Here is a 19,393-nt window from a genome sequence, read left to right on the forward strand (position 1 = left end):
ACCTCTTTGCCTGGCTCTCCCAGTGCCCACTTCCTACCCTCAGCATCACACACGCACATGCCTCTTTGGAAAAATCACATCTCATTCTTGTAGAGGAGACTAAGAAGATTGTTCAAAGGTATATTTGAACTTTTTTTTTTTTAAATAGAAATAAAAGAGCTTTAAAGTCCAAGCTGTTTCCCTATGAGGAGGCAGGACGTAGGGGGAGAGAAGCAATGGTAGTTTCAAACCCGCTTAGACTTGGTCATTGGTGATGGCAAAGGCCCTTCTCATTCCATCTGGGCAGGATCCGCTGGCCAGAGGCATTCAGTCAAAGCAGGTGGGGGTAGGGTGGGGGAGAGAAGCAGAGAGAGAAGTGCAAAAGATGGAGAGAAAGAAACATCGATAAAATTAAGGGCTGATGGGGGAAGGGCAAGAGTCAGAAACAAGAAAGGAAGATGGGGGTGGGGATGGGGAAATGGAGCAAGGAATAAACAAGGGAAAAGAGGGTGAGCGAAGGAGGAGGGCTGAAGAAAGAAATAGAAACAAATCAGGAGGGAGAAAACAGAAGCTGTAGGCGGTAGAGACGTTGAGTCCAGACGGGAGCAAGTGGGATCGAGTGGGATGGGCGGAGCAAAGGAGAGAAGAGAGGAAGGGAGCGGGAGAGACTGCCATGCCTAGCCGCGGTCTACCGGTGTTACTTCCTTACACTGTCATCAGTAGCTGCCTTATCTATTTTCACCTCTGGCAGGAGACGCCCGCTGATGTGGGAGCCGGGGCCGCCGATGAGGGACACCACGCCGTTGCAGTCCACTGTGCTGTTGCGCTTGACGCTGCGCCGCAGGCTGGGGAAGATGCGCGACGAGCGGCTGCCCTGGCTGTAGCCGCTGTAGCCACTGTAGCTGCTGCGGCGCTCGCGCGCCCGGATGGGGATGAAGAGCGAGTCCCGGCGGCCCTCGCTCTCCTCCACCGTGCTGTGCTCGTCGTCCGCAAACTCATTCTCCGAGCCCGGGTCCCGGAACCGCCCGGGCCCCCTGAAGCTGAAGATGCTGCTCTTGCTGTTGTGGCGGGAGAGGAATGGGGAACCCGGAATGCTGAGCAGTGACTGTAAGGGCAGGAGGAGAGAGAGACAAGAGAGGCAGGCATGAGACAGGAAGGAACCCACAGAAGCTGAACAAAGGCGGTTAGCTTCCCCAGTCTGGCCCCATCCTTGCATTCCTGCTAATCAGAACACAGGTGTTTCCAGAAAGCACTTTGCGATGTTGAATTTCTCCTGCCGTTCAACACCCATCACCACTCCTCCTTGCCCCATAACCTTGAGGTACACCTGTCTTTGACCTGTTAACCATTCACAAGTTCCATGAGCAGTTCACCTACGCACTGAAACAATGTTTTTATCTCATGCTTTGTGTAGCAAATCCACTGGAAACACTATTTTTCATTACTATGAGCTCACGTGGAGTGTGCTTTTAATCTACCAGGTTAGCTTCTATGCCACATTTGGCAAAAGGAGAGATTTAGAAGTGCCCAGTCACTTACTACTTTCAATGCAGGTTAAGAACTATGCCAATAGTGGTTTTTCCGTTCTGCTGAAAATGGTATATGTCCCCTTCTCCATTTTTTTTTTTCAACTTTTTTTTTATCCGAAGTTTAACTATTTGTAAGTTCCCAGAATTGACATTTTCAAGTCAAACTCATATTTATCACGTAGAAAACTTTCATTTTTCTTTTTCAGCTCGTACTGCCATTCCACATTCCCTAGAGAATTTTGTGCTAACCTGTATCTTTATGCTTTAATGCGTTGTATGGACCCCCTTTCAATACTTTTCTGTAACAAGTGTAAACTGTACTTAAAACCAATTTCCCGTGACCATGAGCCTGTAAGAAATTTAAAAAATTTTCCTGGATTGTGCTTTTATTACAATTCTCATTAATATAACTGATCACAAATATTCTGTTTTATAAGTAATTACTAAGCTTAAAATTTTATTAAAATGTATCTCAATGAGATGAATGAGCTTTTCTTTCCCCCAACTGGTGTTTTGATGTTTAAATATTTGTAGATAGTATAACTTATTATTAGAATCATACATGGCTCAACAGAAGCCCCCCTCCCCTTTCTAAGATTAGATTTTAAGTGCTGAGAAACTTTATTCATATAAATGGTATCTTGGAACAGAAGAACACTGTTACAGTAATATCACTCAATTCTTTGAACTCCTTCCAAGTTATATGCCAAAATTACACAGTAAGCTATCAGCAAAATTTATTTTAATGATCTATCAGCTGACAATTAAATCAAGTCCTCTTTCAATATTGTTGAAAGCGAAGAACTGAAAAACCATCCAACCTGCCAAAGGACTTGTTACCCACTTGTTAGAATATTCCATTTCCTGATTTCTGATGGTATCAAAAAGGCTTTAATTATTATTTACTAATAATTATATCAGTACCTCTTACAGGGGCTATTCTTTTAAAGGAACTTTACTTGACCTAACAGAAAAGGTTGGAATAAGCAAAGCATTGTCAATTTCTATATATCAATGCCAACATTAATTTTTTAATAAAATGATCTTACCACATGCTTTAGAGATGTTTTCATTAAATCTTTAGAGTCACAGATTTAGATCATTTAATTTAAAAAATGCCCACCATATGATCTAATTAGCAAAGCCACTCCCCACTATCAAAACAATTGGCCAAATCAGACTTGTTTTCATTGGAAAAAGTATGACCTCATTTTTCATTTTAAATAAATGTATGACTATGTATCCCAGTGACATCCATCCTGCTCCTGAACTTAAAACATCTGAATGCCCCTGATTATAATTCTATATTTCATTCTTATTAGAAGTATGTAAGAGAGGTAAATTCAGAAAGCCTTACAATGGATTTGTTTCCCAGATTAAAGAAATGCCAAACAATGTTCAAACTACCATACAAGTGCGCTTATTTCACATGCTAGCAAGGTTATGCACAAAATCCTTCAAGCTAGACTGTAACAGTATGTGAGCCAAGAACTTCCAGATGTACAAGCTGGGTTTAGAAAAGGCAGAGGAACCAGAGGTCAAATTGCCAACATTTGTTGGATCATAGAGAAAGCAAGAGAATTCCAGAAAACATCTACTTCTGCTTTACTAAGAGACTGTGCTAAAGCCTTTGACTGTGTGGAGCACAACAAACTGTGGAAAATTCTTAAAGAGATGGGAATCAGACCACCTTACCTGTCTCCTGACAAACTTGTACGCAGGTCAAGAAGCAACAGCTGGAACCAGACATGGAACAACGGACTACTTCAAAATTGGGAAAGGAGTATATTGTCAAGGCTGTAGACTGACATAGATGTATACTGTTACTCTGGTTATTTAACTTCTATGCAGGGTATATCATACAAAATGCTGTGCTGGATGTATCACAAGCTAGAATTAAGATTCCTAGGAAAATATCAACAACCTCAGATATGCAGATAATACCACTCTAATTGCAGAAACGAAGAGGGAAGAGTCTCTTGATGAGCATGAAAAGAGAAGGGTGAAAACGCTAGCTTAAAACTTAACATTAAAAAAACTAAGATCGTGGTATCCAGCCCCATCACTTTATGGCAAAGAGAAGGGGAAAAAGTGGAAACAGTGACAGATTATATTTTCTTGGGCTCTAGAACCACTACTGACGGTGACTGTAGCCATGAAATTAAGACTCTTGCTCCTTGGAAGGAAAGCTACGACAAACCAGACAGCGTATTAAAAACCAGAGACATGACTTCGCTGATAAAGGTTCATATAGCCAGAGCTATGTTTTTTTTTCCCAGTAGTCATGTAGGGATATGAGAGCTGGACCATAAAGAAGGCTGAGCACCAAAGAATTGATGCTTTCAAATTGTGGTGCTGGAGAAGACACTTGAGAGTCCCTTGGACTGCAAGATCAAACCAATCAATCCTAAAGGAAATCAACCCTGAATATTCATTGGAAGGACTGATGCTAAAGCTGAAGCTTCAATATTTTGGTTACCTGATGCGAAGAGCTGACTCACTGGAAGTTTCTGCTGCTGGGAAAGGTTGAAGGCAACAGGAGAAGGGGTGGCAGAGGATGAGATTGTTAGACAGAATCATCGACTCAATGGACATGAATCTGAGCAAACTCTGGAAAATCGAGAAGGACACGGAAGCCTGGCATGCTGCAGTCCATGGTGTCCCAAAGAATGGGACATGACTAAGTAACTGAACAACAACAGTTTAAAGAAAACTCTGTAGACGCTAATATTTGAACTGTCCCTTTGTCTGGCACCCCAAAGATCTTCAGGATTTGGGATGATAGAGAGGTATGCCTTCCTTTTGTAAAGTGGGAGAAGTTTGACTGTGAAAAGAAAAATGGAAAAGGAGAAATGGTGTGACTTTAGACCACAGGGTTCACCCTAGGTATAGGAATATGTAACTTAAAGATCTGAAAATCTAGTTCCTTAAAACTGTGCTTGAAAAGTCTTCCAGTGCCCTGAAAGGATACAATCCCAGTTTGAGGACCAGTGCTCTAAGAGAACAAAACCTGTCAAACAACTGGCCTCAGACAGCCCTCTTTGCTACCCTGAGATAATCAGTTTGCCCAATTATGACTCTAAAGAAATTTCAAGGTAACTTTTAACTATATACGATGTTTGCCTTAGAGTTTAGGCCTTAACCTTCTTTTAAAAATGATTCCACTGTGAAAGTTCTTTGTGGCCAGCTCAGCCTGAGTGCCACAACTACTGAGCCTGTGCACCGTAGAGCCTGGGCTCTGCAACAAGAGAAGCCACCACAATGAGAAGCCTGCCCACTGCAAGGAAGAGTAGTCCCTGCTCATCGCAACTAGAGCAAGCCCACATGTAGTGTTGAAGACCCAAAACGACCCAAAATAAATACATGACATATATTTTTAATAGGGAACACACACGGCCAACTCTTTTACTTCCTTCTTCATGCTGTTGGGTTGGCAGAGGGGATCAGTGCCTCCTCTAGCTTATCGCTTGCTATTCCTCATCTCACATTTATGTTTGGGCACCCTCACTGATTCATTTTCCTCAACCAGTTCTCAAAGTGTGATTTACAGATCACTGCTAGTATATGATCCATTACTGGTTTGCAATGAGGCAGTAAAAAGCTGAGAGAAGCATTTAGAAATTTTAATAGCAATTAGGCATTTGCACAACATCCAAGAATGGGATACTTTTCTCTAGAAATTTACTGTTTTTATAAGGGTATCTATCAGTTCATGAAGAACTGGGAAAAACAGAAACTGATCCTTCACTACAGATAGTTTAAGAAGCACTTCTCTAAACAATGTGGCTGGCCAGAAGACTTACAAGTGTCTTGGAATGTACCTATGATTTTGTTTTAATCAGGTATGGTAAGCTGGGCCCAGAGCCTTTGCTGTGGTTTCCTCAGATAGGGATGGTAAAGCAGAGCAGGCACACTGGAACAAGTTTAAAATTGGACAGTTTGAATAATTTCACATAGGCTTTGGGCTATAGAAATGGTCCTATAAGTCCTGGCTCTGGAGTGATTTCAGTTCAGTTGCTTAGTCGTGTCCAACTCCTTGCGACCCCATGGACTGCAGCAAGCCAGGCCTCCCTGTCCATCACCAACTCCCCGAGCTTACTCAAACTCATGTCCATCAAGTTGGTGATGCCATCCAACCATCTATCCTCTGTCATCCCCTTCTCTTCCCGCCTTCAATCTTTTCCAGCATCAGGGTCTTTCCCAATGAGTCAGTTCTTCAGGTGGCCAAAGTACTGGAGTTTCAGCTTCAACATCAGTCCTTCCAATGAATATTCAAGGTTGATTTCCTTTAGGATGGATTGGTTGGGTCTCCTTGCAGTCCAGGGGAATCTCACGAGTCTTCTCCAACACCACAGTTCTAAAGCATCAATTCTTCGGTGCTCAGCTTTATAGTCCAACTCTCACATCCATCTATTACTACTGGAAAAACCATAGCTTTGACTAGACATACTTTTGTTGGCAAAATAATGTCTCTGCTTTTTAATATGCTGTCTAGGTTGGTCATAGCTTTTCTTCCAAGGAGCAAATGTCTTTTAATTTCATGGCTGTGGTCACCATCTGCAGTGATTTTGGAGCCCCGCAAAATAAAGTCTGACACTGTTTCCATTGTTTCCCCATCTATTTCCCATGAAGTGACGGGACCAGATGCCATGATCTTAGTTTTCTGAATGTCTAGTTTTAAGCCAACTTTTTCACTCTTCTCTTTCACTTTCATCAAGAGGCTCTTTAGTTCCTCTTCACTTTCTGCCATATGGGTGGTGTCATCTGCATATCTGAGGTTATTGATATTTTTCCCAGCAATCTTGATTCCAGCTTGTGCTTCATCCAGCCCGGCATTTTGCATGATGTACTCTGCATATAAGTTAAATAAGCAGGGTGACAATATACAGCCTTGATGTACTCCTTTTCCTATTTGGAACCAGTCTGTTGTTCCATGTCCAGTTCTAACTGTTGCTTCCTGACCTGCATACAGATTTCTGAAGAGGCAAGTCAGGTGGTCTGGTATTCCCATCTCTTTCAGAATTTTCCACAGTTTATTGTGATCCACACTAGGGCTGGGCAAATATTGGCTGGTGTGTAAAGTAGATGAAAGGAGGCTGGGGATAAAGGTCTTTGATCGGTTGATCTGCACATGAAAGGGCAAGTTGTTCACTATCTCCAGGAATTAAACTAGTACTGGAAGGGGCAGCTCTCTCCAGCCAGCAAGGCTCCTAGCATGTCAAAGCATCATAAAATACAGAAAATAAAATCTTCCTCTCTTCTCACAGCAAGCTTCCGTGGACTGGATCCGTGATTTTTATTAGCAAAATGTTAGGTGCTGACACTGCCTAGTATATTAGGTCTACATAGTAGGAAAGAGGTCTGATTTTTATTTGACAAAAGATCATCAAATACTTGTTGTGTGCTAAGTGATATGGATACAGCGGTGAACAAGACATATAACATGGTCCCTGCCCTCTCAAAAGCTACAGCCTAGTAGAAAATATTACGGAGTGTATGAGGAAATATTATATATTACATTAGACCTCATATAGTATATAATAATACCTGACTGTTTTTAACTGGAAAATCCCATGGATGGAGGAGCCTGGTAGGCTGCAGTCCATGCAGTCGCTAAGTCGGACATGACTGAGTGACTTCACTTTCACCTTTCGCTTTCATGCACTGGAGAAGAAAATGGCAACCCACTCCAGTGTTCTTGCCTGGAGAATCTCAGGGACGGGGGAGCCTGGTGGGCTGCCATATATGGGGTTGCACAGAGTCAGACACGACTGAATTGACTTAGCAATAGCAATTCTTAACTGATAGGAAAGTGATAGGAAGTGATGGAAAGATAATGATAAATTCCGTGATCCAGGGACACTCAGGAATCAGGATCCTGAAAAAAATACAAACTAAAAGTAAACAGTGTATCTATTATTCTTTAATTCTTTGTTCCATTCTTGGCAAAAGAGTCCACTGCAATCAACATAGAAGGGAAAAGATGAACTTGACCCATTTCGCCTTGTACCTCTTATATCTAGCCCTGATCTGGCCAATTCCCTAAGGAGACACATCCTGAGAGTAGCCACCCTGGCCCTCCCCAATCTTAATTTTCCTGGATTGAAGGGTTTCACTGATGACTCAGGACCTGTGGCTCTATTAACTCCTGTGATTCAGCTACTTTATGAGATGGGTCCTGTTTTCAAAATGTTTGCTATCAAGAAACGAGGAAGAAGCGTCCGGTCCTTTTTAGGCAGTCACATCACAGCTAACTAAAAATACTACTTTAGATCTAGGTGTCTGCTTGGGAGAACAGCTCTGGGATGTTTTTGATTTGAGGGCATGGCCTCAGATTACACAGAAAAATTAACCGGGAATTTCAGGGCATACATGTCAGCTGTCTACTGGAATGAAGCTTAACAATGACTAAGATGTCTGGAATGTCAGAAATTGATGATTTAAATGTCCTATTTCCATGCCATAGTTCATCTTTTCTTCACTTCACTTTTTCTTTCCAATACAATAGTGGTTCTTAACATGCGGTCTGGGAACTCCTAGGTCCTTGTGCCCTTTTGAGGGGGGGTGGATCACAAGATTAAACTACTTCATAATAATATTAAGAAGATGTCTGCCTTTCTTACTCTCATTTCTCAGAGGTACAGACTGCAAGCCTGACAGTTTCCCAGAATTTAAAGACTTTTCTTATGAGCTTGAGCGGGAACGTATGTGATGTTTTAATATTCTATGTTAGCACTTGGAAGAGCTGCATAATTCAGTGAAGCAGTATTTCCCAAAGGATCAATGTAGGATGCTACAAATCATTCAAGAATTAAATATCTATGGTGTAAAATACAACAAAAGATTTTAATATAACAGTACCAAGTTACTGATACAGTTTCAGCTTCGACATTGCAACTAACCATTTAAAAACCTACTGTTATCCAATTTTGGAACAGCATCAAAGAAGAATATTCACAATTATCTGAAAAGGTTGTTAAAATATCCCTCCCTTTTCCAACTATATCTGTATGAAAACAGATTTTCTTTAAATACTTCAACCAAAAGGAATATTGCAACAGACTGAATGAAGGTTTGCTATTCCAGCCATCTCCCATTAAACCACAGATTAAAGAGATTTGCAAAGATGTAAACAGTACCATTTTTTTCTGTTAAATTTTTTTGATCTGGAGAACAGTTAATTAAAAAAAATGTATGATTTGTGTTAAACACAGGTTTATCATTACCATTTTTTTCAATAAATCAGTAAATGAACATTATAAAATTTCTTAATTATTATTTCTAATACAATAAATTAAAAAAATCTCTTTGGGGTCCTCAATAATTTTTAAAGATATGAAGATCAAAATGTCTGAGAACTGCTGTAGCAGAATAATTAAAATACTTTGCAAAAAGGGACTTTATAAACTCACCTAAAGCCTAAAAACACAGCAATAATTTTATGTCTCAAGAGGATCTTAAACTAACACTGGAAATCAACTGTACTCCAGCAAAATTAATTAAAAAAAAAAAAAAAAGCGGTTCTCAGCAGATCTGCAGTACAGGCCACTGATGTTCACTTGAACTGTGTGGTGGGAAAACCAAAGTCACCTTCACTGTTAACCCAACGCAACAGATGACCACGTATGTGTGCAGGTAAGTGGGGAGGGGATAGAGACCGCAGTACAAGGCTTACAGTCAGAAGAACCTGGTTCAAATCTTGACTCCAACACCTACTAGCTATATAACCTTAGATAAAAGAGTTAATCTCTCTAGGCCTCGACCATTTTTCCAGATAAAATCAGAGAAACTGCAGGAGAGTCTTAGGACAAAGAATATCACCGCCGTACAGTTTCTAAGGAAGTCTTGGCAGTCAGCCGTGGCCTCAAGGAATCCACAGTTTTTTCCGATGGGGAAATGAGAAGAAGTGACTATTTTTATGCAAAGCAGGACATCTCAGAAGCCCAGCTTTATTTTTTGAGCCAGGGAGCAATCAGTGCGACTCTGTGCTGAAGCCTATTTATTAATCAGAGCCCATTCAATAGCGAAGTGTTAAGGGCACTAAGGTATCTATTAACAAGCTTAGGATGGCTCTCAAGGCAAGCATTGGATTACAATAAAGCTACAATCACACTTTCCCTCAAAAGAGGCTGAACTAGGGGAAAGGTGAAGTGAAGGTAAGACAGAGATGGTTCCATAAAGAAGGCCATAAAGAAGTTCCAGAAGGGGTTAAATCAGTTTCCAACAAATCTCTGCGGGTACACAGAAGTAGGCCTTAATTTTAGGACTTTATGTGAGAGAGGAGAGGATATGAAGATTAGTAAATATAAAACCACACAGAGTAAAAAGCAACACCCAAAGAGGGACATATAAAACATAATGGAAAGATGAAATGATAATTTCTCACTGGAGGTAGGATGGGGGCAGGTCAGGGAAGGTTTCTTGGGAGAAGGATGTGAAGAGTAAGTATAATGTGCACATTCAGAACTGGAAAAAACAGGGCTTCTTAGAGAGGCTGTTTTGGTAGAAAAGCAGCATCCTGTATGAGAAGCATCTAGCAGTTCTCTCTGGTGTGAGTACAGAGTGCCTGACGGGGCACAGGGACTGGAGACCATAAAAGGGAAGCTGCGTCCCGGGAAGCAGGGTGCTGTGGTTTCAGTGCTGAAGGGTTGGGACTTCTTTAGTAAACAGGCTGAACCTGATTGGGGGGAATTCCCTCTCCCAGTCTTCTTAATAACTGTTTTAAGCTGTCACCATTTTCTTCACCCTCCTGATTCAACTTCTCATTCCCTTCGATAAGATTTTAAATTTCATACATTATTGAAAATGAGACTGTCAGGGGTCATCTTTCTCCATTTCCTACTCCCCATCTACAAACTTACACACATACACACACACACCCCACCCCACACCTCCCTTTCTCCATTTCCTACTCCCCATCTACAAACTTACACACACACACACACCCACACCCCCACACACACACCCACCCCACCCCCATTGCCTTATGTGTTTTTGGCGGGGGAGGACAAGGTGCCCCTTTCCTGTTCAAGACTACACCTATTCTCACATCTCCCAAGACTGTTCTATTTTCTTTTCTATTCTACTCTACTCCATTTTCTACTTCTGTCTCCCCTTCTTCTGGGTCTCCCCCCCAAAACAGATTATAAAAATGCTTACTTTCACCCACATTCTTTAAAAAAGTTTGAATGGAAAGTCTCTTCCCATTCAATATGGCATCCACCCTTTCCCTGGACTGAAATCTGTCTTTCAAGTTCTCAAGGACTTCTAGTGCCAAATCTAACAGGCATTTCCAGTTCTGATCTCATGATGCTTCTCTGTTAAGCTTCAACCCACTGATCGCTCCCCTCCCTCTCCTACCCTTGTGCTCGCCTGTCCTCACTGCTCTCTCGGTTCTCTTAGCAGCCCTCATGACCAACAGTCACCTGTTTTCCTCTATGAGGTCCATCTCCGAAGCCCATGAACACCAGTGTCGTATTGCATGTCACTGTCCCTTCCCCTGACACAATCTCTCCAAGTCGTCTCAGCCAGTCTCTCGGTTTCAGCCACTATCTCTTAGCTCAGGACCTCTTCCCTGAGCTATCATTTGACTATCCATGTGTCTAAACTGGTTTCCCAACAAATAATTCATATTTGGGATGTCCAAACTGGAACACACTTTTCTTCCAAACCTGGAATGTTCTTTCTTCTGTCCTCCTGCTCCCTCACCAACACACACGCTCATTACCCGACTAACTCCTATTTATCCTTTATTGACCTTCCCCAGAAAATCTTTGCTGAAGCTCCAGGCTGGGATAGATCTGTGCCTTCTAAAACACGTCTGTGTATTTCAACTATGGAACAATACCATCAGTGCTATTACACTAATTACAAAAATAATTTTTTTGGTGTATCTGGCTACCCCACTGTACTGTAAGCTCCCTAGGGCAGACATGGTGTTCTAACCACCTTTCAATCGCTAGGACCTAGCACAATCCTTGACACATGGTAGGTACTCTATAAATGCTTGGTAATGAATAACCAGAGATATGTTTTAGGAAGTGATTGGCTGACAATATATAAAACATGAGAGAGAGAAAGAGAGATATACCAGAGGGAACGAAGCTGTACTGGATAAGTGCAGTACAACAAAGTAATATGAAGTCTGAACTAAAGTAGCATTAATAGGAACAAGAAGAGGGTGGACATGAGAGATTTTGCTGTGATAAAACGAACTGGACTGGGAAAGGACGGAACCCGGGGGTGAGGGAGGTAAGGGACAGGCACCATGAATCATCTCTAGAGAAACAAGACAAGACTCTGGCTGTACTGCCATAATCAGGAACTGCAATCTATCCTACACCTTACAAACTTTCTTTAAAAGGGGGCATTAAGTAGCTTAAGAATTGGATTTTGGTGGTGTTCTCTGAAGTCCAAAAATATCTATCATATCATGAAATGCACAGTAATACAATGCTCAACAATTATCCATAAGTCCTCTCCCTTCTCTCTCTCTTAACTGCCCAATTTAACAAAGTTAGGTAAAATTAGAGGCTTTTAATCTACCATAGGCTAATGTATCAGCATGACATTACAAATCTAGAATAATTAATTATCAGAACTTGCCACACTCAAATAAGGTGACCTAAAGAGTTTCATGAGGGTTTTTTTTTTTTTTACCTAAAATTACATACAACTCTTAAACAAGGTATTTGATCTAAATTCTGAAGTTCAGATGCTAAGAAAAGTTCTTCATGATGTTTTAGAGCAGTGGTCTCCAACCTTTTTGGTACCAGGGACCAGTTTCATGCAAGACAATTTTCCACAGATCGGGGTAGGGGTGGGTTTTAGGATGATTCAAGCATTTTACATTTATTGTGTACTTTATTTCTATTGTTATTACATCAGCTCCACCTCAGATCATCAGGCATTAGGTCCCATAGGTATGGTTTAGAATACAAGGCCTGCTGGAGTGGCACAGATGTTCCTGCTGCAGTTAAGTTTGCCAAAGGTGACCAGGTTGTCCTGGGTGAGATTTAGAGCAGAGAAGGCACCTTTATACGCAAGCAGCACTTCTTCCTAGAGGAAAACAAAGTGGAGTGGGGAGGTGGCCTGAGGATGCAGGGATGGGACTGGAAAATGTAAACCCAAAGGGGAATATGAGAATCAAGTAAGATTAGGAAACCTGGAATTTCTTAGGCTTCTGTGACCCAGCACCAACACTTTACCTGATTCATGATGGAAAACTTCCTCCCTATTCTGTTGTCTGGGAGCCGAAAGCCCTTCCTCCTCAGACCATCTTCTGATTCTGACTTGAACACCTTCTCAGGATCCCCTTTCTCCTCTCCTTCAGAGAGCTCCTTTTGTTTCCTCTTCTTTCTCCGGTTCCGTCTCTCTTTGGCACTCTTGGAACTCAGTTTAGAGATTTCAGATGAGCTCCGGGGAGAGCCTGCCCCTTCTTCACCTTCTTCCTCTATGGCATCTTCTGAGACAGTTCCTGCTGAAGTGGCCATCGCCGCCGCCTAGGAAAGTGAAATTTCACAGCAACAGACCAGATCGGAAGCAATTAACTAGAGCCACACAAAGCTAAGCAAGTGGTGGAGATCACTTCCTTCCTTTCCCAAAGACAGGGGGAAAAGGAGGAAGGAAAACAAGTCTGTCAGAGGACACTGGTGGGGGCCTGGTATCTCCATTTCCTAGCTAAATTTGTATGGTGGCACACAGCCCTGCATAATCAGAGCGGAACTTCATGGTGAGAGCTTTGGGACTTTCTCTGTTTAGTATCTCAGACAAGAACTTGGCTGCCACCTTGATACCAAATGATCTTTTTTTGGGCAACTCTGAAAATCAATACTATATATTATGGCCCCAACAATGTAAAAAATACATGTATATTTGGATAAAAATTAAAAAGTAAAGTGTTATCAGTGATAAGAAAACAGACTCTGTATGATTTCAATACCTTTAGACCATGAAGTTTTTGCACTTTGTTTTGTGACCCAGGATACAGTCCCATGTCTCCCAGTATATAGTCCATGGGAACATGAATAGAATTTGCATCCTGCTGTTGAGTGAAAATTATATAAACCTTAATTATGTTGAATTAGTTCATAGTGCTTTCCAGGTCTACTGTATCTTTCTATTTTCCTATCTGTTTGTTCTATTAATTTTTGAAAGTTTGATATTGAAACTCTAACTGAAAATCCTACCTATTTAAAAATAATTGTAATGTACAGTGGTACTATATGTAACTTTGTTCGGTATTTTCCAAGTCTCCTATAAATATCACCATACTTTCATAATTTTTTCTAAAAAAGTAAGATGTTAGGGTGTTAGTGGAATCACAAGTTTGTTTTTTAAACTTTACTTCAATACTTTACTTGTATCTTCTTTTCAAGACTCGTTATGAACACAGACAATCTCTGGAGGAGATCCTAATGTTTCCCCCAACAAAAACACCTATGCTTACATGATGCATTATATAAACTGCTCTGGTCACTTTTTTTTTCCTCTCTCCAGCTATCACAGCAGTTGTGCACTGAACGGTTGAGAGATTCAACAGAAGATCATATTCACAAACAATTTGGCCATTAAGACAAATGTATCAATTGGACTGACCATCTGCAGTTGTTATTTGGGTTATTTCAATCAGATCAATGACTTCTGTTAGACAGTGTGCCTAGAAAGATCAACTGGAGTGGCAATCAGAGGGGGCCTTAGTCACCACGATCTTGCAGGAAGGACTATGGCAAAGAGTTGATCACCAACCTGTGCCTCTTCCTGTTGCTTCTTAAGCTGCTCTAACATTGCTTTGAACTCGGCCTCTTTCTGCTCTGCCTCCTCCAGTGTTGCCTGATTCTGCTCTTCATAAGCCATGGCCACCACAGCCAGGATCAAGTTCACCAGATAGAAAGAACCCACAAAGATGACCAAGACGAAGAAGATCATGTACGTCTTCCCAGCTGCTCGTAAGGTCTGGAAAGACAAAAACCACTTCTTAAGTTGCTTGCATCAGACGAATCAGGCTGAAAACAACTCATGGGCTGAGGTTCCTCTGCAGAGGCAGTACTGCATTTGGAACGGGACCAGCCTTTCCTGTGCAGAACTTCTGTACTGCAGACACTCAGCATCCCCAGCTGCCAAATGGCCTCCCCTACCCCAGACTCACAGGAAATGTCAGTAGTACCTCCTATTCACTGTGGCAAAAAATAAAATAAAATAAAATCCTCTTCCATTCCAAATACTCCTAATACACTCCTTCCATAGAAAAATGCTTCCTTTTTTAAAAGGAAAAATTGCTCTGAGCTAGAATTATGTTTGACTTTGTCAGCTGGTTTTAAAACAAGTGTGAAGAAATGAAAACAAAGACCTCGGGTCATTTATATACTGGTCTTCAAAGAGCATTTACAGAAATCTCATCTTTGGAATCAGGCCCAACTCATAAGAAGTCCCTATCTTGAGTGACATCCTTCCTTAGCCGTTTGCAATAGGATGAGTTTTTAAAGAGAGATATAATGTGAAGGATGTGGGGGTGGGGTAGGGGAGAAAAAGGAAAGAGGATCCTAAGAGTATTCCTCTCACTAGCACCAAACAAACAGACATCAAAGAACAACTGGGTTTTAGGTTATATGCATATACACAGGACCCATTATCACTTAGTTCTCATTTTTATTCTTCTCAACCACAAATATTTCATGGAACTTAGCATCAGTTACAAATATTTCATGGGAATACTAGGCTGTACAACAGAAAAGAAGTATTCTAGGAACTCCAAATAAGAAACTTTCATTGGAAAAACAAAGTTAGTTCACTTAAAGGGTTTCCTTCATGCCTGAGGGGTTCACAATTCTTACTATCAAACTAACTAGCATTATCAAAGGCTGTGAGTCAAATGTAAAACAATGGATTATTAGAGAATTTCTAAGTTGGAAGACCCTCAGCAGTCATCTAGACTAACTTCTCCATCATACCCAGCAAAATTAAACGACTTGTCCAGAGTCACCAAAGCAGGCCAACAGAATGGCAGTGACCGTTAAAAAAAAAAAAATTGTCACAATGTTCTTGAACAAATACAACTGTGTTATAAATCTCAAAATGCTCTCAAGTCTGTGAGCATCTACAGCTAGACATGATTCGCATTAAAGAAACTGGGCCAAAAGCTGGGAGAATTCACTTAATTTTGTAAACCAGCTGACTCTGAGAAATACCACCCAAAGATTCTGTATAATGTCTTCACCAAAGGTCTCTTACACAGAACGTCCCCAACCCCACATACTGTAAATTCCACCACCGAAAAACATGGTATTACTTACTAATTGATACAAGTTTTCCCAGTAGTCCTGGGTCATAAGGCGGAATAATGCCAAGAAGGCCCAGCTGAACGTGTCAAAGCTTGTGTAACCGTAGTTGGGGTTCCTTCCTGCCTTCATACATTGGTATCCCTCTGGACATTGCCTGGGGAAAGAGAAGGAAGCACCGGGCTTTTCAGCGTAATCCTACCCGGTCGTCAGCTGGAAGTCATCTCTATGACCTTGCAGATAATAAACAGCCATCTACAGAGGCTATGCCAACAAACAGGAATTTTAAAAAAAGAAGAGGAAGGAAACGAAGTAGCCAGGTGAGTTTTTAAAAAATGACGTCCTGGGGACAGTCTAGGATCAGAATCACCTTAAAAATGCGGATACCTATGTCCTAGACAAGACCTAGGAATAAAAACTCTGCATATGGGATCCATGAATTTGCATTTTTAAGGGGCATGTCAGATGACTCTTATGCATGCCAAAACTTGAGAATCACTGTTCTAGATTCATATCAGTGTGCAATTCAACCAAATTTAACTTAGCTACTAACCTAAATGACAAATGCCTAGACATCCCTCTTAATCATCTCTATTCTAACACTCACTGTGACAAACTGTATCATACTAGGATTTCAGTGATCTCAGTTATAATAGTTCTTCTGCTTTAAGACTCACCTGATATTTATTCCAATGTAATTTCTAGTATCTATCAATACGTCAGTATAGAAATTAAATGGACTTCTAGTTAATATCACTGAACTGTATATGTAAAAATGGTTAAGAGACCAAATTTTATGTTATGTATATTTTGCCACAATGAAAAAAAAGCGGGGTGGGGGGAGGAGATAATACATTGCAACTCTTTTCCCTCCCACATTCTGTCAGGCCTGGCATATTTGCGGTCACCCTTGGGTGCTAACCTATCATGAAAACAGTGCCCTTACTCGATAACTTTTTGTATTAAGACAAAATGAGAGGAGTCTACAAGAGACAGGCAAGATATCTGGTGCTACAGATCCTATCCTTGGCCTTTTATCTTTGATTGTGGTTTAAGACTAATAGCCCCCTTCACCTACTAGTGAAATGTCAACTTTGGATGGATATAAAACAGAAAATCTGAGTCAACCAATTTACTGGACCCACTACACAAGCACAAAGAAAGTGAAAATATTGTTCATTTTTGTGCGACACAGTATTTTTGGGGGGAGGAGAATAAAATTAAGTGAGCTGCTTACCCAGCATCAGAACTGTTCCCACAGAGCAAAGGTTCCAGCATACCAGGAACTATGTAGAAATTTGCTAGAAAAGTTTGAAGAGGCAGGAAATGAATAAGGCAGATTTAAGTGAATGAGAGAATAAGGTTACACTGTTCCTAACTAGCCCAGCAGAAATAGTTATTGATTTTAGCTCATATAAATCTTTTCTGACAGCAGTGAAACCTGATAAGAATTCCTTCCCATTAACTATTTTCCAATATATAGTTAACAATGAAAAGTGCTGCCACGTGGGCTTTAATGCAAGGTTCTTTTCAGACACCCGATTTCTACTTGTATTAATACTTCAGACCTATCTGCCATGTTCTAGTACTCGAATCAAAGGGTCTAGAAGAGAGGTTTCTGAGTCCTTTACCCCTTTATACAACTCTACCCTGCTATCCTTATAACTTCTCTTTACCAAAGATAAACTGATCACTAGTAACCATGTCTTATTTTAAAGTAGAAGACGTTTCCCTTTCCTGTTTGTGTCCCTGAAATCCCCTTTGAACACTTTCTTGTGGATACTTACCTGCCTTGATTTCCTCAAGAGTGACTAAGAGGGATACTGCTAACTTTCCTCCCTAGTTTCATACAAGTACAGGTGGCGCTAGTGGTAACGAACCCCTCTGCCAATGCATCTTTAAGAGACGTGGGTTCCGTCAGAAAGATCAGGAAGATCCCCTTGGGGAGGGTGTGGCAATCCACTCCATTACTCTTGCCCGGAGAATCCCATGGACAGAGGAGCCTAGTGGGCTACAGCCTATAGGGTCACAAAGAGTCGGACGTGACTGAAGCGACTTTGCACACATGTACACTACTACACCAAATATTCCTAAGAGTAACACCCAAATGCTCTGGTTCCTGAAATGAACTTGTTAAAACTCCTCAACTGTGATGGGATTAAACAGTTATTTTTTGGAGATTACTCCCCTAGACCAGACTGATTGCTAAGGTCTTAGTAATATTAAGAAACCTAAGTGAACAGTGAAAGTGAACGTTGCTCGGTCTTGTCCTACTCTTTGTGACCCTATGGACTGTACACCATTAGGCTCCTCTGTCCATGGAATTCTCCAGGCAAGAATATTGGAGTGGGTAGCCTTTCCCTTCTCCAGGGGATCTTTCCAACCCTGGGATCAATCCCAGGTCTCCTGCATTGTAGGTGGATTCTTTACCATCTGAGCTACCAGGGAAGCCCAAATATACTCTAAATGTTTAAATATCTCAGGGGAAAAAAAGGATTTTTCATCAAGTTTCTAAGCTCGATTTTCCAAAGCAAAAGTTTAGGGGTACATGTGAGCAAAATATAAAGTTTCACTTATCCTTTCAAAGGGAGAGAAAAGAGAGAAGGGGTAGGAGGGCTGATATCTGCAAGCTTCTGAAGATAATGTGACCTCAAGGAATGGGAGAAGGTTCACAAAGCTCCTCCCAGCAGTCCTGGCCTTTCTTTCTGGCTCAGGCACTTTTGTACAGCCCAGGGGTGGCTCCATCATTCGCACTGGAGACGGACGTTCTCCCCACTCTTGCAGAGAAAGGGCTACCTACTTTTATTGTTGATGTACTCTTCCCAGTCAAAGCCCTTGGTGCCGTTTTCGAGATAGCTCTCGTTGAAGTTGATGGGCCACACCACACACTTGTTGCGCAGGTTCCCCATGAAGAGCTGCAGTCCGATCAAGGCAAAGACGCTCAGGCAAAACACTGTCAGGATCATCACGTCTGACAGCTTCTTCACGGACTGAATCAGGGCGCCCACGATGGTCTTCAGGCCTGAGGGGAGAGAACCCCCAGAGTGAGAGTCGCCCCACAGCCCTCCCCACCTCCCCCAGCCTCCCCCTCAGCCCTGGTTCCCACTCCTCCCCCCAGCACCACCCTTGACACATGGCCACTTCATCTTTTATACCACGGGAATAACAATGGGTCAGCAATATTATCACTTTTCCCAGGGGCATCCATTTTTAAGCCAATACTTCTGGAAAAGAAAGTCCCTTCTCCAGTATGTGGCTCTCTTCTTCCTGGAAGTACTTTCTTGTCTCTGACTCAGATGAGTCAAGCTCTTACTTGCCCAGGTGTCTCCACAATTGCTGCTCTCTTTGCCTGGAATGCTTCCTCCATTCTCTTGTCCCTCCTGCCTGTATCCTACTCATCCTTCACTCTCAGCCAAACAGCAACTCCCCCAGAAAGGCTTCTCGGACGTCTCAACTCTTCTCCCTCCCCTACTATTACTATTTTAATAGCGCCTGTTAGTTTCCTCTGTGGCACTTATCATGGGCATAATTAATTAGGTCTGTCTTGTTCACAGCTGTATCTGTATGGCTTAGCCCACAGCAGGCACTCAGAAAATATTAGCTGAACCA

At 41.7% G+C, this 19,393-nt stretch overlaps 1 protein-coding gene across 3 annotated transcripts in view; it reads right to left on the minus strand.

Annotated features, from left to right (window-relative positions):
* Nucleotides 1-19,393, minus strand: part of SCN8A (sodium voltage-gated channel alpha subunit 8) — a 200,094-nt gene that overhangs the window by 64,927 nt on the left and 115,774 nt on the right. For all 3 annotated transcript variants that reach the window (XM_027967303.2, XM_060412555.1, XM_027967305.3), the window contains 6 exons: nt 18,585-18,806; nt 17,022-17,085; nt 15,800-15,941; nt 14,256-14,462; nt 12,716-13,009; nt 722-1,084 (listed from right to left, as the gene is read on the minus strand). In XM_027967303.2, the coding sequence (XP_027823104.1) occupies nt 722-1,084; nt 12,716-13,009; nt 14,256-14,462; nt 15,800-15,941; nt 17,022-17,085; nt 18,585-18,806 (1,292 nt within the window). The remainder of the gene's footprint in view (nt 1-721; nt 1,085-12,715; nt 13,010-14,255; nt 14,463-15,799; nt 15,942-17,021; nt 17,086-18,584; nt 18,807-19,393) is intronic.

Source organism: Ovis aries, chromosome 3 (genome assembly GCF_016772045.2).
Source record: "Ovis aries strain OAR_USU_Benz2616 breed Rambouillet chromosome 3, ARS-UI_Ramb_v3.0, whole genome shotgun sequence".
Lineage (NCBI taxonomy): Eukaryota > Metazoa > Chordata > Mammalia > Artiodactyla > Bovidae > Ovis > Ovis aries.